The sequence below is a fragment of the Salmo trutta genome, chromosome 24 (genome assembly GCF_901001165.1).
Source record: "Salmo trutta chromosome 24, fSalTru1.1, whole genome shotgun sequence".
NCBI lineage: Eukaryota > Metazoa > Chordata > Actinopteri > Salmoniformes > Salmonidae > Salmo > Salmo trutta.
In genome coordinates this window covers 16778769-16800269 of record NC_042980.1, presented here as the reverse complement: position 1 = coordinate 16800269, position 21501 = coordinate 16778769, and the positions used below count along the sequence as shown (strand labels likewise).

Here is a 21501-nt window from a genome sequence, read left to right as displayed (position 1 = left end):
AAACAGTTGACATTTGACTTCAGATTCTAGTAGGGTGAGGCTGGGTGCTGCAGACTGTTCTAGTGCCCCCGCCAATTCGTTGATATACAGTACCAGTCAAAAGTTTGGACACACCTACTCATTCAAGGTTTTTTCTTTATTTTAAAAAAATGTTGCATTGTAGAATAGTAATGAAGACATCAAAACTATGAAATAACATATAGAATAATATAGTAACCAAAAGTGTTAAACAAATCAAAACATATATCCCTTGATGACAGCTTTGCACACTTGGCATTCTCTCAACCAGCTTCACCTGGAATGCTTTTCAAAGACACGGCGGTTGGAACCAAAAATCTCACATTTGGAATCAGACCAAAGGACAGAGTTCCACCAGTATAATGTCCATTGCTGATATTTCTTGGCCCAAGCAAGTCTTGGTGTCCTTTAGAAGTAAAAATAAAGAAAAACCCTTGAATGAGTAGGTGTGTCCAAACTTTTGACTGGTACTGTATATGTTGAAAAGGGTGGGGCTTAAGCTGCATCCCTGTCTCACCCCCCGGCCCTGTGGAAAGAAATGTGTTTTTTGCCCATTTTAACCGCACACTTGTTTGTGTACATGGATTTTATAATGTCGTATGTTTTTCCCCCAAAACCACTTTCCATCAATTTGTATAGCAGGCCCTCATGCCAAATTGAGTCGAAAGCTTTTTTGAAGTCAACTGTCACTGGTGTAGAGAGGAGTAGGCAGTCACAGGTTTAGAACTACTGAATTTATTTAATAAGCACCATAGAGCAAAGCGGGACAAACCCAAACGCTGTTGTGCTGCTCAAAATATATCTTCATAAACAAAAAGGCACAGGGCGAACCCAAAGTGCAAAATATAAAGTACTCAGGAAATAGTAGGAGATATTCCTCTCAGGAAAACAAGTAACATTTATAATGACCGACAAAGACAAATGGCAGAGGGAGTATATATACAGTGATAGAGTGGGGATTGGAACCAGGTGTGTGTAACGACTACGAGACAAGTCAGGGGTTGATGAGTGAAGGGCGTTTGCCAGCAGTAGGTTCGGCAGCAGCTAGAAGGCCAGCGATGCCGAACGCCTGAGCTGGATGAGCGGGGCATCGCTGACTTTGGGGACGACCCCGGAGATGTGGTGCGGGTTGATCGGGACGACGCCAGGACGTCCCACGCCGGAACCCAGCACTGCTCTTCGGGACCGTACCCTTCCCAGTCAACCAGGTACTGGAGAAGCCCCCCACGACACCGTGAATCCAACAGGCTGCGGACAGAGTACACCGGGGCCCCTCGACGTCCAAGGGATTGCTAGGTGCGTCATGGGTTCCAGCACTAGCCAAGGGACTAGCTGCCACCGGCCTGAGGAGAGACACATGAAATGAGGGTGAGATACGGTAATTGACGGGGAGCTATAATCTGTACGTCACCTCATTGACTCGCCGCAGAACTTTGAACGGCCCCGGAAACCGCGGGTTCAGCTTCTGGCAGGGCAGGCGGAGGGGCAGGTCCTTTGTAGAAAGCCAGACCCTGTCACCGGGGTGAAAGACCGGGTCCACACTGTGGTGACGATCGGCCTGTGCCTTCTGCCAAAGTACGACGCGCTGGAGACGTGCACTGACTCCGATGCCATGGCTGTCTGATAGCCTTGAACACACTGAAAGGGTGTGAGGTTAGTGGAGGTGTGACGGAGGGAGTTTTGTGCGTATTCGGCCCAAGACAGTAACTACGAAGGTACCTACTCAGTTCCTGATTTACCCTGTCCACCTGTCCATTTGATTCGGGACGGTACCCAGGTGTGAGGCTGAGCGTGACCCCCAGTTGTTCCATGAAGGCCTTCCAGACACGGGAGGTGAACTGAGGATCACGGTCAAACACGATTGTTCTCTGGGATCCCGTAGTGCCGGAAGACGTGAGAGAAGAGAGCCTCCATGGTCTGCAGGGCCGTAGAGAGACTTGGCAGAGGAATCAAATGACAGGCTTTGGGAAACCGGTCGACATTGACCAGGAAGGTGGTGTGCCCCTCCGAGGGTCCGTAACAAAGTCCACGGAGCGATGGGACCAGGGTCATTGTGGAACTGGCAGTGGATGGAGTTTGCCATATGGGAGGTGTCTAGGTGTCTTGCTTTGTGCGCAGGTGGATCAGGAAGAGACGTAAACCCGACGTCGTGGGCCACCAGTACTTGGAGGAGAGACAGTCAATAGTACGGACTATACCCGGGTGCCCCGTCACAGGTGCTGTGTGTGCCCAGGTGAGGAGACGGTCCCGCACATCAAAGGGCACGTAGATACGCCCCTCGGGACAGTGAGCAGGTGAGGACTCCTGTCGCAGGGCTCGACGGATGTCCGCATCCTAATGCCACACGACAGGAGCCACAATGTGGGACAGGGAAATAATGGGTGTCACTTTCTCCCTCTGATCCTCTGTGTCATGCACCCAGGACAACGCATCGGCCTTAACGATCTTTGATCCTGGCTGGTAGGTGAGGGTAAAGTCAAACCTGGCGAAGAATAGGGCCCACCTGGCCTGACGCGGGTTCAGCCTCTTCACTGCTTGAATGTACTCCAAGTTCCTGTGGTCCGTCCAGACAATGAATGGGTGTTTAGCACTCTCCAGCCAGTGCCCGCCATGCTTTCAGCGCCTTCTTGACGGCCAACAACTCACGATCCCCCACGTTGTAATTCCACTGTGCGGGAGACAGCTTCCGTGAGTAGAAGGGGCATGGATGGAGTTTAGGTGGCGACCCAGTGTGTTAGGAGAGAACAGCCCCTACTCCAACCTCGGAGGCGTCCATCTCCACGATGAATGGCAGAGATGAGTCAGGGTGAGTCAGAACAGGTGTGTTAGTAAAATGTTCCTTGAACGCATGGAAGGCTTCGTTGGCCTCCCCAGTCCAGCGCAGCTGTCGAGGACCTCCCTTCAGGAGGGAGGTGAGAGGGGCCACCACTGTGCTGATACCCCTAATGAAGCGCCTGAAATAGTTGGCAAAACCAAGGAAGTGCTGCACCGCCTTGATGTTGGATAGAACAGGCCGCGACCGTACTGCACCAACCCTCTGCTCTTCCATCTCCACTCCCACCGTGGATGTCCGATAGCCCAGGAAGGAGACCGCCTGCTGAAAGAAAAGACAGTTCTCTGCCTTGGCGTACAGGTGATGCCCTATCAGCCTCTCCAAAACGGACTTGACATGAGAGACATGTTGCTTGCGTGTAGTGGAGTACACCAAGATGTTGTCTATGTACACCACTACACAGTGACCCAACATGTCTCTAAACACCTCATTAATGAAGGTTTGAAACACAGACGGTGCATTTCAGGCCATAGGGCATGACCTTGTATTTGTAGTGCCCGGTGCTGGTGCTGAAGGCAGTCTTCCATTCATCTCCCTCTCTGATGCGCACCAGGTTGTAGGCGCTGTGTAAATCCAATTTAGTAAAGTACTTAGCACTGTGCATCTGTTCCATCACAGTGGGTATGAGAGGCAGGGGATAACTGAATTTAACATTAGCCTTATTCAGTGTCCAGTAGTCGATACAGGTGCGAAGATCTCCCTCCTTCTTCACGAAAAAGAAGCTGGAGGCAGCCGGAGAGGTGGACGGACAGATGAATCCTTGGACCAGCGCCTCCTGGATGCAGGCCTCCATGGCTTCGGTGCCTTCATGCGAGAGAGAGTAGATGTGCCCCCGCGGGAGGGTAGAACCAGACAGTAGGTCAATAGTGCAGTCCCATGGGCGATGAGGGGGTAGGCACTTGGCACGATACTTCGAAAAGGCCACCTGTAGGTCCCGGTACTCCTCCGGGATAGGGACGCGGTTGGCCTGGTCCGGCCTGGTCCGGAAGTGTTACAGATTGGCACAGAGCAACACCTCCCCTGACAATCCCGCGACCAACCCAACAACCACCTCTCTGTCCATGATATACTGGGGTTATGCAACTGTAGCCAGGGGAAACCTAAAACTACGGGGTGTGCAGGAGAGTCTAAGATTAGGAAATTCATGCGTTTATGGTGGTTGTGTGTAACTGTGAGGTAAATGGGAATCGTGGTCTGGCACACCAGTCCTGTTCCTAGGGGACGGTTGTCTAAGGAAGGACTAGGATAGGGGGTTGTAAAGGGACTAGAGGAATGCGTAATGATAAGGCCACTGACCGGTCTAGGAAATTGAATGCAGCACCTGAGTCCACTAGGGCAGGACTCAGTGGGGGGCCAGGATAGTCAGGGAAGGTGACAGGCAGAATGGGCTGGGTGGACAGAGAGAAGCAAGGTACATCCACACCTACCTTGGAAGGTGCAGGAGCGCTCCTTGGCCTGTCGCATCCTCGCCTGGTTCTCCTTCTGGGACAAGTGTTCCAGGGGTGGTCAGACTCCCCGCAGTAGAAACAGAGACCCTGCGGCGGTATTGATGTTCCTCAGGGGGAAGGTGCGTAGTTCTCACCTCCATGGGCTCAGTCTCGCTGGAGGTTCCTGGGAGAGACCCGAACCCCCGGGATGGGCGACGACGGGCACGCAGGAGATTATCCAGGTGGATGGCCATGGCGATGAGCTGGTCCAGCATGAGGTCCTCAACGCAACAGGCCAGCTCAGTCTGGTCGTTCCAGCCATTGGATGCAGCCACCGTCCGGCAATCCAGAGCATACTCTGCCGCTGTCCTGGACCCCTGGCATTGACGGAGGAGACGCTCACCTCCCTCTCCGCCCTCTGTAGGGTGGTCAAAGACGGCATGGACGAGTTGGGTGAAGCGTTCATTGGACTGCACTTCTATGACTGCCTCCTGCCTACTCCTTTCTACACCAGTGACAGAATGACCAACTCAATAAAACAGGAAGCAGCAGGACATCCCGACCTCTCCGCTGTAGGAGCGATCGACAGGGCCGTCCCTCTCCCAGATGGAGTGTGCCCATTCCAGAGCCCGGCCTGTCAGCACCGAGATCACCAAGGCCACCTTATCCCTCTCGGAGGCCATCCCGGCGTGACGGGTCAGGTGGAGGTCACACTGCAGGAGAAACCTCCTACAATGAGCTTGGGTGCCGTCAAACCGCTCTGGGAGGGGCAGGTGGACGTTGCAGATCAGACCGGGTGATGTAGATGGTGGTGGGGTGGCTGGAACGACCGCGGAGAGCTGGGAAGGTGGTGGTGTAGCCTTCAGTTGGCGTACGGCCTGGAGCACCTCGTTCATAGCATTCCCGATGCGCTCCAGGCACGAGTCATGGTGACGGAGCTTCGCTCCTTCAGCTGAGAGGTCAAGATGTCCTGCTGCTTCCTGTTTCCTTGGGTTGGTCATTTAGTCACTGGTGTAGAGAGGAGTAGGCAGGAGGCAGTCGCAGGATTAGAACTACTGAATTTATTTAAGCACCGTAGAACAAAGCGGGACGAATCCCAAACGCTGTTGTGCTGCTCAAAATATATCTTCATCAACAAAAAAGGCACAGTGCGAACCCAAAGTGCAAAATATAAAGTAGTCAGGAAATAGTAGGAGAGATTCCTCTCAGGAAAACAAGTAACATTTATAATGACCGATAAAGACAAATGGCAGTATATGGGAGTATATATACAGTGATAGAGTGGGGATTGGAACCAGGTGTGTGTAATGATGACAAGACAAGTCCGGGGTTGATGAGTAAAGGGCTGGACAGGAGCTGGACAGGAGGGGGAGCCAAATCGAAGGCTGGTGTGACATCAACAAAGAATGATAAGACTTTGCATTTGTTTTGGTTTGTTCGTTTGTCAATTAGGGTGTGCAGGGTGAATACGTTGTCTGTTCACTTTTGTGGATTGGGGTGACCAGTCCATGGTTGATCAGTCCTTGGTTCCAAATATTTGGGAATATGCCAGAGCTGAGGAGGTTGTTAACCTCTATGGGCTACGCAAGCGTCCCACCTACTCAACAGCCAGTGGAATCCCGTGGCGCGTTATTCAAATACCTTAGAAATGCTATTACTTCAATTTCTCAAACATATGACTATTTTACAGCATTTTAAAGACAAGACTCTCGTTAATCTAACCACACTGTCCGATTTCAAAAAGGCTTTACAACGAAAGCAAAACATTAGATTATGTCAGCAGAGTACCCAGCCAGAAATAATCAGACACCCATTTTTCAAGCTAGCATATAATGTCACATAAACCCAAACCACAGCTAAATGCAGCACTAACCTTTGATGATCTTCATCAGATGACAATCTTAGGACATTATGTTATACAATACATGCATGTTTTGTTCAATCAAGTTCATATTTATATAAAAAAACAGCTTTTTACATTAGCATGTGACTAGCATGTGACTAGCATTCCCACCGAACACTTCCAGTGAATTTACTAAATTACTCATGATAAACGTTCACAAAAAACACAACAATTATTTTAAGAATTATAGATACAGAACTCCTTTATGCACTCACTATGTCCGATTTTAAAATAGCTTTTCAGTGAAAGCACATTTTGCAATATTCTAAGTAGATAGCCCAGCCATCACAGGCTAGCTATTTTGACACCAACCAAGTGTGGTACTCACCAAATTCCGATTTACTATTAGAAAAGTTTGATTACCTTTGGTGTTCTTCGTCAGAATGCACTCCCAGGACTTCTACTTCAATAACAAATGTTGGTTTGGTCCCAAATAATCCATAGTTATATCCAAATAGCGGCGTTTTGTTCGTGCGTTCAAGACACTATACGAAGGGTAAATAACGATGCGTTTCGTGACAAAAAATATTCCATTACCGTACTTCGAAGCATGTCAACCGCTGTTTAAAATCAATTTTTATGCCATTTTTCTCGTAAAAAAGCAATAATATTCCGACCGGGAGTGGTGGTTCGTTCAAAGAGAGAGAAAGTAAACATGGAGTCGATTCGGGCACGCGCGCCCCGTCCCATTGTCCTCAGATCGACCACTATCAAAATGCGCTAATGTTTTTCAGCCATGGGCTGCAAAGCCACGATTCAGCTTTCTGGCGCCTTCTGAGAGCCTATGGGAGCGTTAGAAAATGTCACGTCATGCCAGAGATCCCCTGTTTTTGTTAGAGATGATCAAGAAGGCCATGAAATGGTCAGAGAGAGCGCTTCCTGTTTGGAATCTTCTCAGATTTTGGCCTGCCAAATGAGTTCTGTTATACTCACAGACACCATTCAAACAGTTTTATAAACTTTAGGGTGTTTTCTATCCAAATCAAACAATTATATGCATATTCTAGTTACTGGGCAGGAGTAGTAACCAGATTAAATCGGGTATGTTTTTTATCCGGCCGTGCAAATACTGCCCCCTAGCCCCAACAGGTTTAAAGAGTTTAAGTATAGCCAATTGGAATTTGTGGTCTGTATATTTTATCATTTCATTTAGGATACCATCAACTTCACAGGCCTTTTTGGGTTGGAGGGTTTGTATTTTGTCCTGTAGTTCATTCAATGTAATTGAAGAGTCCAGTGGGTTCTGGTAGTCTTTAATAGTTGATTCTAAGATTTGTATTTGATCATGTGTATGTTTTTTCTGTTTGTACTTTGTTATAGAACCAAAAAGATTGGAGAAGTGGTATATCCATACCGTTTTGGATAGATAACTCTTCATGTTGTTGTTTGTTTAGAGTTTTCCTATTTTCCCAGAAGTGGTTATATTCTATGGATTCTTCAACTACATTGAGCTGATTTCTGACGTGCTGTTCCTTCTTTTTCCATAGTGTATTTCTGTTTTGTTTTAGTGATTCACCATAGTGAAGGCGTAGGCTCAGGTTTTCTGGGTCTCTATGTTTTTGGTTGGATAGGTTTCTCAATTCCTTTATTGTCACGTCTGCTCCCAATCCCCCTCTCCGGTGCTTGAGGTCAACAGTTCACTCATCATCACGCACACCTGACACCATCGTTACGCGCATCTGCGCTTAATTATGGGACTCACCTGGACTCCATCACGCCATCATATCCTGCTGATCCTTGACTTCGGTGATGTCATTTACAAAATAGCCTCCAACACTACTCAGCAAATTGGATGCAGTCTATCACAGTGCCATCCGTTTTGTCACCAAAGCCCCATATACTACCCACCACTGCGACCTGTATGCTCTCGTTGGCTGGCCCTCGCTTCATATTCGTCGCCAAACCCACTGGCTCCAGGTCATCTATAAGTCTTTGCTAGGTAAAGCCCTGCCTTATCTCAGCTCACTGGTCACCATAGCAGCACCCACCCATAGCACGTGCACCAGCAGGTATATTTCACTGGTCACCCCCAAAGCCAATTCCCCCTTTGGCCGCCTTTCCTTCCAGTTCTCTGCTGCCAATGACTGGAACGAATTGCAAAAATCACTGAAGCTGGAGACCCATATCTCCCTAACTAACTTTAAGCATCAGCTGTCAGAGCAGCTCACAGATCACTGCACCTGTACATAGCCCATCTGTAAATAGCCCATCCAACTACCTCATCCCCATACTGTTATTTATTTATTTTTGCACTTTTACTCCCCAGTATCTCTACTTGCACATTCATCTTCTTCACATCTATCACTCCAGTATTTAATTCCTAAATTGTAATTATTTCACCACTATGGCCCATTTATTGCCTTACCTCATTTGCACACACTGTATATAGACTTTTTGTCTATTGTGTTATTGACTGTATGTTTGTTTATTCCATGTGTAACTCTGTGTTGTTGTTTGTGTTGCACTGCTTTGCTTTATCTTGGCCAGGTCGCAGTTGTAAATGAGAACTTGTTCTCAACTAGCCTGCCTGGTTAAATAAAGGTGAAATATATATATTTTTTCATGTACATTTGTGACTTCCTCAGTTTCATTCCTAAGTCAGCATTGATGTTATGTTTCTCCTGTCCAGACACTGTTCTTGTTTTGTTTCATATCTATGTATTATTGAATCCACACCCTGTACTTGCTTCTCATCTCCCAGTGTCTGTCGTTACAGAACCGTTACAAAATATACTGTTGAGGTTTTCTACTGCTAAGTTTACACCTTCACTATTACAGTGAAACATTTTGTCCAGGAAATTGTCTAGAAGGGATTGAATTTGTTGTTGCCTAATAGTTTTTTGGTAGATTTCCACACTATTTTTCATCCATCTATACTCTCTCTCCAAGACAAAGGGCCATAAAAGTGTTTCTTCAAACCTAGGTGTGATACTATGTGACCTCACAAGACTACAAGCGATACCAAGCGATACCGTGTGACCTCTCAAGCTGGACCTCTCTCAAGGAGGGAGAAAAACCTATTCAGTAGGCCAACCACAGGGCCTGGACCTTCACCTTTAATGGCAAGTACTGGTGAACTGATAAGTTAGGGAAAGTACCTTTTAGAGAATAGTACATGTAATCCAGTACAGAAATTGGGACGGAAGAGCCCATGCACTAAACAATCTCAGAAGGAGACTTAGTCTTTAAAGTGCTTGTGCAGCCTGAATGGTACTTTTAAGCTATCCATCTTCTAGGAAAGAAGGAGAAGACAATTAGAGCACAACTGCAACTCAAGCAAGGAGCCAGCATTGAAGAGCAACAAGCATAAGGACACCAACTCAGAACCAAAGGAGCAACCTGAAGGAGGAACCACCCAACTCAACCAGAAAGGACACAGCCATCTTCTTCCTTTGTTCTCCTCCATGCGGCCTGAACAGTCAAGAAACCACAACAGACTTTGATCACAGATTGAGTATAACATCTTAACGTTCAGAATTTTGAGGTCTTTACTTCTTGCTTTCAATCTATTTCCTACCGTTTCATGATCCTTCTCATTATGTTTGTAAATATTTTGATTTGTGTTATTAAATGTTGATTGTATAAAAAACTTGTGTTGGTCTTATTATTCTGGGAAAGAACTCCAATTGATTATCAAATAATTTATACCTTTAGATTAATCAATGTATTACTATTATTCTAATTGTAGTCTGATAGAGTTATTACTAAAATAACTCAGAAGTCGGGTCTTCTTAGAAGGCCATTTTGTTCAATAACTGGACTGATGCCTCGTTAATAATTTCATAGTAATAAGTGTACACACTACCTTACACCTGGTTAAGACTTTACATGAAGTTGCTCTTATTGCTGTGTAGGTACACTGTGATTACAGTACGTGGTAATGTTGTGATTGCATAGTAATGGATTTGTTGAGCGAGTTAAGTGGAAAAACAAGGAATAACAACTGTCAAAAATAAAGGCTGTCCTTTTGATGGATCGTACTCTGGCCAAAGTGTGAAGCCCAGCACCGCTAATGAGAAACCAATGTCAAATATATTTAGTTGATCTATAATGTATGAGTTCGTCAGTGAAAATAAAGCCCAGGCAACACAGTAGGGCTTCAGTAATCAGTTTGGAGGTGTATCTTTTTCCTCATGGATGCGTTGGAGAACCATGTGACAGAGCAGCACCACAAAGCGCAGTGACTTACTACAATGGCATCAATAACAACAACGTTTACCGCAGCAGACTGGCTGACAAAACGCCTCTCAGGCCAAAGGACATGACACTGAGCCTGGGTAATACCGCTGGCTACATACCCAGTCGCTGCGTCATGCAATGTATGTCAACAGACCATGAAAGGGCTAGCTCAAGATCTGATTATCAATGTATGGTTACCTATTACGGAAGGTAATGATTTCTACTTTCTGCAAGCACGTTTTTAGCGTTGATGTGACGGTGGACATAGACCATTTGTCTTCAGGGTCAATGGATGCTCGTTTGAGTTGGTACAGTAACACAACAAGATCTAGGGCATGGACATTTTCAACTCACAAATACTCACAGTCCATATGATATGTCTGATGTCTATAAGATGATATGATATAATCTGTCAAACCCCTGATAGAGAGAATGGTGTGGGAATTAGGTCAGCTTGTCCACTCAACGGCCTGCACCAAAGCTCCATGTGAGAGGTCCAAGCCCTGTCAAACACCCATACAAAAGCTCTTATGTCATCAGGTGTCGGCCCCACCCCACACCTCCAATCCTCTCCTACTCTTTTTTCTGGTGACCCTTCACAGACAACAGATGGGCTGACCCAGACCCCATTCACACAATCATGTCAAGACATCACCTTAGGAGTCAAGGGTTGTCTTGGGTCACAGCACGGTGTTGTCAGAGATGAATACGGCCAACCGCTGGTCTCATTTCCATGACATCATCAGGGTTCCAAACTTTTCTTTCATTCGCCCATCATCTCTTCTCCGTTTGTTGGGTTCGTTTAATGAATCAATGAGAGACTGACTCAATGGATTGATTGAATAGAAAACTCTCCGAAGTTGAAAAGCCATGGTTTTTGTTTGTAACTAATACAGTGCTGTATCGCTTCTGTGGAGATTGTTGGGTTAGAATATGGCATTGTATTGCAGTACATTGCAGTGTATAAGTGATCATAGTGTTAAGCTTAGCAGTAAACCATTTACTGGGCATTCTGAAAGTATTCAGACTTCTTGACTTCTTCCACATTTTGTTACGTTACAGTCTTATTCTAAAATGTATTAAATATGTTTTTTCCTTCATCAATCTACACACAATACCCCATATTGACAAAGCAAAAATAGTTTTTTAGAATTTTTTGGAAATTTACTTAAAAAAAAAAAAAGAAAGAAATTTACATAAGTATTCAGACCCTTTAATGAGTACTTTGTTGAAGCACCTTAGGCAGCGATTACATCAAACATCTCGCCAGATGTTTGATCGGTTTCAAGTCCCAGCTCTGGCTGGGCCACTCAAAGATATTCAGAGACTTGTCCCGAAGCCACTGCTGCGTTGTCTTGGCAGTGTGCTTAGGGTCGTTGTCCTGAAGGAGAACCTTCGTCCCAGTCTGAGGTCCTAACTTACTTACTCTGGAGTAAGTTTTCAACAAGGATCTCTCTGGACTTTGCTCTGTTAATCTATCCCTCGATCCTGACTAGTCTCCCAGTCCCTGCTGCTGAAAAACATCCCTGCAACATGATGCTGGCACCAACATGCTGACGCTTGGCATTCAGGCCAAAGAGTTCAATCTTGGTTTCATCAGACCAGAGAATCTTGTTTCTCATGGTCTGAGAGTCTTTAGGTGCCTTTTGGCAAACTGCAAGCAGGCTGTCATGTGATTTTTACTGAGGAGTGGCTTCCGTCTGGCCACTCTACCATAAAGGCCTGATTGGTGGAGTGCTGAGCACTTGTTGGCTGCTTTTCCTTCACTCTGCGGTCCAACTCATCCCAAACCATCTCAATTGGGTTGAGGTCATGTGATTGAGGAGGCCAGGTCCTTTGATGCAGCACTCCATCACCTCCTTCTTGGTCAAATCTTTCTTACACAGCCTGGAGGTGTGTTGGGTCATTGTCCTGTTGAAAAACAAATGGTAGTCCCACTAAGCGCAAACCAGATGGGATGGCTTATCGCTGCAGAATGCTGTGTTAGCCATGCTGATTAAGTGTGCCTTGAATTCTAAATAAATCACTGACAGTGTCACCAGCAAAGCACCCCCACATAATCACATCCTCCTCCATGCTTCATGGTGGGAACCACACATGCAGAGATCATCACAAAGACATGGCGGTTGGAACCAAAAATCTCAAATTTGGACTCATCAGACCAAAGGACAGACTTCCACTGGTCTAATGTCCATTGCTTGTGTTTCTTGGCCTAAGCAAGTCTCTTCTTTCTTATTGGTGTCCTTTAGTAGTGGTTTCTTTGCAGCAATTTGACCATGAAGGCCTGATTCACGCAGTCTCTTCTGAACAGTTGATGTTGAGATGTGTCTGTTACTTGAACTCTGTGAAGCATTTATTTGGGCTGCAATTTCTGAGGCTGGTAACTCTAATGAACTTATCCTCTGCAGCAGAGGTAATTCTGGGTCTTCCTTTCCTGTGGCGGTCCTTATGAGAGACAGTTTCATCATAGCACTTGATGGTTTTTGCGACTGCACTTGAAGAAACTTTCAAAGTTCTTGACATTTTCCAGATTGACTGACATTCAAGTCTTAAAGTATTGATGGACTGTCATTTCTCTTTGCTTATTTGAGCTGTTTTTGCCATAATATGGACTTGGTCTTTTACCAAATGGGGCTATCTTCTGTATTACCATCCTTACCTTGTCACAACCGAGCTGATTGGCTCAAACGCATTAAGAAGGAAAGAAATTCCACAAATGTACTTTTAACAAGGCACACCTGTTAAATGAAATGCATTCCAGATGACTACCTCATGAAGCTGGTTGAGAGAATAGAAAGAGTGTGCAAAGCTGTCATCAAGGCAAAGGGTGGCTACTTTGAAAATGTCCAATATAAATATATATTTCTTTTTTTAACACTTCTTTGGTTACTACATGATTCCATATGTTTTTTCATAGTTTTGATGTCTTCACTATTATTCTGCAATGTAGAAAATAGTAAAAAATTAAGAAAAACCCTGGAATGAGTAGGTGTCCAAACATTTGACTGTACTGTATATAGTGTATATTTTGTCTTGCCCATATTAAGTACACGTTTTTAACCAACCAGGGCTTTTTGTAAGGCAACAAAGTCAGATTGCAGCTCTAACAGTGTCTGCTCTACAGTTGGGATAATGGCATACATAATAGTATTGTCTGCATACAGATACATATTACACTTTTTAACAGATAGGCCAGTGTTATTTATTTAAATAGCAAGGAGAACAGGTCCCAATACTAACCCCTTTGGTACACCTTTAATAATATCCAGGAACCTCGAATTAACACCATCAGAAATCCCACATTGTGTCCTGTCTGACAGATAATTCTCAAACCACTTGCAAGAAGCCTGATCCAGGCATATTTCAGTCAACATTTGAATGAGAGTGTGATGGTCAACAGTGTCAAAGACCTGTATATATAATAAAGTATATAATAAACAAGGCAGCACAGTGATTTTTATGATCTAAGCAATTTAACACATCATCTAAAACAAGCGTAGCAGCTGAAACGGCGCTTTGTCCAGGTCTAAAACAGTATTGGTGCACATTAAGAATGGAGTGAGAAGTTAAAAAAGTTATTGGCCAGGGATTCTAAATCGTTGGAAAGGCAAGATCATTTTGCGATTTGACGGTAGTTATCTAAGTCAGAAGGATGTCCTCCGTTATGTAAGGTGAGGACATGTGCCATTTTCCAGATCTTAGGGATAACACCAGAAACAATTGTTAAATGAAAGATATAGGTCAACGGTTCTGCAATAAGTGGGGCAGAGAGCTGCAGTAAAAGGGATTAAGTTGAATCAGCCCCTGCATCTTTAGCAAAGCACTTAGTACATCATAGCCATCAAATGGTTGAAATGAAAATAAAGTATGTGAGTCTATTATTACATAATTCTCTACAATCTGTTTCCCGAGGTGACTAGAGCATCCTTTCTTAAATTATGTGTCGGTCGCGGACCTGTTAATGGTGGGTCGCAACGTGTCAGAGTAAATGTATAATTATATAGTTGATTGCTGGAATTGATTTGGGCAGTAGCTTGGCAGCTGCGCAAGTGGGAGATACCCGTGTGCTTCGTGGTTTACCGGATATTATTTTCTGCAGTTTTCTTGAAGATCATTCCGCGACCCACATGCTGCAGCGCTCTCAGTCACTGACTTGTCATTCCCACTCGCCACCACTTACCACTGTCATCAAATGGACTCAAGCTAGCCAGAAGTTCTGACTGAGCTCAGTTGTCATGAAACGCAAATACAGCGATTCGTTTCTCTCTCTTGGTTTCATACAAACTTTGAGAAATAACGAGGAGCGCCCACGATGTGTTTTGTGCGGGGAAGTGCTTAGTAATGAGTCTCAATACGAGCAAATGAATAAAACGACACTGTCCTGTCCAAACATCCACAGCATGAGGCTTAACCTAGGGAGTTCTTGCAGAACAGGGAAGAATGCTTCAGGAAACAGTGCTTCAACAGTGGAAAAGTACGTCAGCTAGCAAGGCATTGTTGTCATTTTATAACAGGTGATGGTAAGCGAAATAAGGGAGTACTATCTCTCATACTAGTAGATGTGAGTTTCTCTTTCAAACAATCCCCTGCCCTTGTACACAGCTAATAACTAACGTTATCCAAAGCAATCCAGCAAGCTACTGATGGTGCAACCGTAAGTAACAGTAAATACAGATGAAGATGAAAAATGATCAGGCCTACTGTACATATTAATGTATAATTTATTGTTGGAAACAAATCTAGATTGGAACTGTTGCAGATAAAATACAAGTCCTCATTTTTATTCTGAACTGGAATAAACTGATTGAAGCGAGATGCTTTTTGAGGCAAAGACACACACAATTCTGGGTTGCTCATCTACATTTACATTTAAGTCATTTAGCAGATGCTCTTATCCAGAGCGACTGCAGGAAGTGGTCTCCTGCCTGACTGAGAAAGCAGTAGATGTTCTGATCCAGTTTGGCACAACATACCTATGCGAGTCAGGGTTGTCAACTCTGGCATACTTAAAAAACAAGTACGGAAACACACTCAATGCTGAGCATGACCTCAGTGTTACACTGTCAAAACCTGAGTCCAGAAGAGACATGCTTGTTGAAAACTTCAACCTGTGATCTATCAGCTTATTCCAGTTCAGAATAAACAAATAGTTATTGTATTTTAACAGCAACAGTTCCAATTTAGACTTTTTTTTCAATATTACTTTCTACAGTAAACCTGATCATTTTTCATATGTACTGTTACTGAGCCTGTGTGTGTGTGTTCTGTTATACATCTGTGTGATGTGATCAATCAGTTTATTCCAGTTCAGAATGAAAGTTATTTATTGTATTTTAACAGCAACAGTTCCAACCTAGACAGATATGTAAGAGTGTTTTTAACAGTTGAACAATAAACATGAATAGCTATTTATATGGCTATTTCATTTCATTGTGTCTTTGTTTTTGTCTATATTCCATTTGTTTTAGGCATAAGGATAATGAAATGTACTAATATTTACACATATTTAAATAAGCTTTATTCCCAGGAAAACATAGAATTTCTCATTTGGGTCCCAGGCTGAAAAAGTTTAAGAACCCCTGGACTAGAGGACTCCCTCTTGTGGAATGAGATGAATTTTCAGAGACTATTCTTGGATGAATTGAGGGAGGGTGGGTAAGGTAAAGTAGAAATAAGGAGCATGGGAGAGGGAGGAGGGGAGAGGGGGATAGAGCTCAGCGAGCAGAGAAAGAAAAGTGCAAATATAGTGACGCCCGAAGGAGTTGTCACCTCATTTCACTCTGATGCAACATTAATGTCTCTCTCTCTCACTCTCCCTCTGAGTGCTGTTTCTCCAGCAATGCTGTTTTCTCTTAATTCTGCCACAGACAGTAGGCTACAGTATGCACAATAAATGACGTGTCACTGTGTTTGTTGAATATCATTGCGTGTCAAAGATGTTTCAATTTGCATTTTATTATTTCATTTCACTCTCCGCTGTTGGACGTCAGAATTTTCCAAAGCCAATTGCTGTGTGTTGCTACTGAAGACTACTTTTACAACAGACCAGTGATTTAATATTTTTTTTGACACCATACACTATGAGTCTTAAGGTGAATGACCACAAAAATATAGGTGAAAAATCAGTGAGAACTCTCAAAGCATCACAGTCTGTTTAGAACGCTGAGATGACCTCCCATTCTTTTTTTCAACCATGAATGTGTTGGTTCCCAAGCCATTATGATGTCACCAGGTTAGACAACGATAAAAGGTCTAGATAGTAATTTTTAAGATGCTATTTGATGAAATGTTTATGAGCTGGGATCCTGTCGTGCATACAGTGTGGTTAGTGTACTAAACATAAAGCATTCTGACATTCACAGCAGTGCTTTGTAAACATTATTACAGGACTAATGCCTGTCACTGTCCCTCTCTCTCCCTCTCGCTCTCTCTCTCTCACACTCTCTGCAGTAGCCCTGAAGAACTGTACATGCAACGGAGAGCTGGCCAATGGTGGTAGCGATGACAACGGCAAAGCCACGGGATTGGCCGATAGTTGGCTGCCTGAAGGCGAACTCTTGCTGCAGGTCAGCGCTAAGGGCTCATCATGGCCTAACTTCAGCTGACTGCACTGCCAGCTGAATCACTCTGTGTGTGTGTGTTTGTGTGAGTGAGTGAGTGAGTCTGGACCGCGTTCATGTTTCTTCTTTTAGCAGAAAATCAGTTTGGGCAGGGAGACAGAGACAAGGACTCAGGGATAGCGTATCAGTCAATATGTCTGCTCCTGTCTATGTCTGTCTGAGGCTCCCATATGAAATGTGTGAGTGCCACTTGGAGTCAGCTGAGTCGGCTAACCGGGCTTAACATGCCCCTTTGGATATTTTTGCAAGATAGGCACCAAAGCACTTGAGAAAATATCTCCTTTTCCAAAATAATAAACATCAAAATGTGGAATCTTCTAAAATAAAAGAAGAAAAAAATACTCTCTCCTCTTTTGGGAACTACAAGGCTTAATATCCAGTGATGAAATATTGGTTAAACCTCATAACTCATTAGCCAGCACTTTGTCTTTAATACAACATCTAACAGGGCAGGTAGCCTAGGCAGTTAGTGTGTTGGGCCAGTAACCGAAAGGTCGCTGGCTCGAATCCCCGAGTGGACTAGTTAAAAATCTGTCAATGTGCCCTTGAGCAAGGCATTTAACCATAGTTGCTCTGGATAAGAGTGTCTGTTAAATGACGGAAATGTACATCTGCTTATTAATTCCCAAGGCTCCAGAATACACTAATACGCTACACCCCAATTTGTCATTCTAGTATTCATTGTCATTTCATTTACTTTAAAATTCCAACTCTAGGGAGCTATTTTCATTTTGTTTCTCTATATGTGTTATTGAGTGGAGAGTGAGCTAGTTGGCTGCCAAATCTCTTTTGGATACGCCAGAGTCATTGATTTTCCAGTCCAGTTCCCCTCTATGTGCAGCACAGTGGAATTCCAGAGTATAGCAGAGGAAACAGTCTGCCAGCCATCCCTGCTCTATGAACAAAGTTTCATTATTATGATAAACCTACATCTCTCCAATGTGTTAGTAATGAAGCATGAAAGCTCATTCTGGGGAGGAGGAATTAGTCAAGATGGAATCTTTTATTCAGATTGAGATAACAGCCATGGGGCATTGTAAAAGACTGGGAGACAGGAAGAAAAGGCAAGGTTAGGGGAAGAAGCAGAGAAGGTGAGCGGTGAAGAGGGCTATTTCTGACCATGTCTGATTTTCTCTCTCCTCATTTTCTTCTCTGTAGTTCAACGTCAGACACTTGCTAGTGAATTATAGAGGAGCTGTGAGGTCATTCATTATTTATAGCAGGAGAGGAGGAGGAAAAGAGAGGCAAAACAGATTAATTAAGTTTTCACCCTTCACTGTCATTGTTGAAAATAGACAGACTGAGGACAGCCTGTTTTCAACCTCTTATACTGAAAGTAGTCCCCCAGAAGCCTAACACTGTCAAGTGGGAAAGTAGTTCTGCAGAATGCTGGCAGATACTGTATGTGTTCATACGGTACAAGCATGCTCAAATGGAGACCCATTGGAGATGTGATCTCTATTCTGCTCAAACAGGAAGTCTACAATCTAGCGTGCACAAATTGTGGTTCTCTAATTGCAAGAGTTCATGGACATTAAATACTCACTTCAATGCAGTGTTTTAGTACTCGAGTCCAGGACTCTGACTTGACTCAGACTTAAGTCACAATATTTATGACTCGTGACCCACCTCAGACTTGACCAGTGGCGAATCGGACTTGGACTCAACCAGTTGTAACTTTATTTTCAGAAAATCACTCTCTTTTCGATAATTCAACATACCAGCTACAACAGCAAATGTTAGATAGCTGTATTATCTATTTAGTGTGGCTTGCGAAAGCAGACACTCTTTAAATAATGTACCAGTTATTTCAGACTTTTTAATTGTAGTTATTCTTTGCAACGCTACTCCTCTTACACCGTTTAAGGGAGAAATGCCATTCAAACTATAAAACGTGCAGACTGGTCAGCACCAATGTGTTTGCATACAACTTTTTGATTACATTTATACTTTCTAAAGGCCCTATTATTACAAATTCTCATGACTTCTTGTGCCATGCAGTTCACCCCAGCCCCCACACTCACTAACCAAACTACAATAACGACCCCACTTATTATAGCTAACCCATGACCTACCTATCTTAAACATTCAGTATTACTACTGCAATGTACAGCTACTAGCACCTCTGGGCTACTTACCTCTACTTAGTCTCCCACTGAAGGATACTATCCACTATTTATAAAACAGTCACTCCCTCTACTACACCAGCCTCAATTTTTCAACACTAACACAATTCTGAACTTCTTCCACAAGATGCGCCATGATATTTCTCTCACCAACTGATAGGCTAAAACTTTTCTAATTCCTCACGAGCAAAAGTGTAGTAGTCTGAGTGGATCCAAAGTAATAAGGTTATTATAGTAGTCTATCAAAGTAATGAGACCAGATATTTTAATATATTTAACTTTGACTATATTTCACTTCTTCAACTACCACAAAAATACTTTTAAAGAGCTGAAGCAAGTCACACAATTCTTCTTCATTGAAAATTACCATCTATTTAGCCTTACAAATGTGCAACACTGTAATGAAGTGTTGCTTAAAAAATTATTGGAGAGCAATACAAAGAACTCAAACTTGAACTCAGACTCGAACACTAGGGACTTGGGACTCGACTCTGACTCGAGGTTTAGTGACTTGACAACTTCACTGCTTCAATGTACAGTGGGGGAAAAAAGTATATGATCCCTGCTGATTTTGTACGTTTGCCCACTTACAAAGAAATGATCAGTCTATAATTTTAATAGTAGGTTTATTTGAACAGTGAGAGACAGAATAACAACAAAAGAATCCAGAAAAATGCATGTCAAAAATGTTATAAAATTATTTGCATTTTAATGAGGGAAATAAGTATTTGACCCCTCTGCAAAACATGACTTAGTACTTGGTGGCAAAACCCTTGTTGGCAATCACAGAGGTCAGATGTTTCTTGTAGTTGGCCACCAGGTTTGCACACATCTCAGGAGGGATTTTGTCCCACTCCTCTTTGCAGATCTTCTCCAAGTCATTAAGGTTTCGAGGCTGACGTTTGGCAACTCGAACCTTCAGCTCCCTCCACAGATTTCCTATGGGATTAAGGTCTGGAGACTGGCTAGGCCACTCCAGGACCTTAATGTGCTTCTTCTTGAGCCACTCCTTTGTTCCCTTGGCCGTGTGTTTTGGGTCATTGTCATGCTGGAATACCCATCCACGACCCATTTTCAATGCCCTGGCTGAGGGAAGGAGGTTCTCACCCAAGATTTGACGGTACATGGCCCTGTCCATCGTCCCTTTGATGCAGTGAAGTTGTCCTGTCCCCTTAGCAGAAAAACACCCCCAAAGCATAATGTTTCCACCTCCATGTTTGACGGTGGAGATGGTGTTCTTGGGGTCATAGGCAGCATTCCTCCTCTTCCAAACACGGCGAGTTGAGTTGATGTCAAAGAGCTCAATTTTGGTCTCATCTGACCACAACACTTTCACCAGTTGTCCTTTGAGTCATTCAGATGTTCATTGGCAAACTTCAAATGGGCATGTATATGTATTCTTGAACAGGGGGACCTTGCGGGCGCTGCAGGATTTCAGTCCTTCACGGCGTAGTGTGTTACCAATTGTTTTCTTGGTGACTATGGTCCCAGCTGCCTTGAGGGACACGGCGAGTTGAGTTGATGTCAAAGAGCTCAATTTTGGTCTCATCTGACCACAACACTTTCACCAGTTGTCCTCTGAGTCATTCAGATGTTCATTGGCAAACTTCAAATGGGCATGTATATGTATTCTTGAACAGGGGGACCTTGCGGGCGCTGCAGGATTTCAGTCCTTCACGGCGTAGTGTGTTACCAATTGTTTTCTTGGTGACTATGGTCCCAGCTGCCTTGAGATCATTGACAAGATCCTCCCGTGTAGTTCTGGGCTGATTCCTCACCGTTTTCATGATCATTGCAACTCCACGAGGTGAGATCTTGCATGGAGCCCCAGGCCGAGGGATATTGACAGTTCTTTTGTGTTTCTTCCATTTGCGAATAATCGCACCAAATGTTGTCACCTTCTCACCAAGCTGCTTGGCGATGGTCTTGTAGCCCATTCCAACCTTGTGTAGGTCTACAATCTTGTCCCTGACATCCTTGGAGAGCTCTTTGGTCTTGGCCATGGTGGAGAGTTTGGAATCTGATTGATTGATTGCTTCTGTGGACAGGTGTCTTTTTTACAGGTAACAAGCTGCGGTTAGGAGCACTCCCTTTAAGAGTGTGCTCCTAATCTCAGCTCGTTACCTGTATAAAAGACACCTGGGAGCCAGAAATCTTTCTGATTGAGAGGGGGTCAAATACTTATTTCCCTCATTAAAATGCAAATCAATTTATAACATTTCTGACATGCGTTTTTCTGGATATTTTTGTTGTTATTCTGTCTCTCACTGTTCAAATAAACCTACCATTAAAATTATAGACTGATCCTTTCTTGGTCAGTGGGCAAACGTACAAAATCAGCAGGGGATCAAATACTTTTTTCCCCCACTGTATATGGAACAGTCTTCATATGGTG

The 21501-nt window shown here is 44.0% G+C and overlaps 1 protein-coding gene across 2 annotated transcripts in view; it reads left to right on the top strand.

The window, feature by feature from the left end:
- Nucleotides 1-21501, top strand: part of LOC115160828 (aryl hydrocarbon receptor-like) — a 57236-nt gene that overhangs the window by 22698 nt on the left and 13037 nt on the right. Inside the window, exon 3 of one of the 2 annotated variants that reach the window (XM_029711293.1) lies at nt 16814-16926. In XM_029711293.1, coding sequence (XP_029567153.1) covers nt 16814-16926 — 113 coding nt within the window. Of the gene's footprint in view, nt 1-16810; nt 16927-21501 lie in introns of both variants that reach the window. The other variant, XM_029711292.1, reaches the window with a different exon arrangement.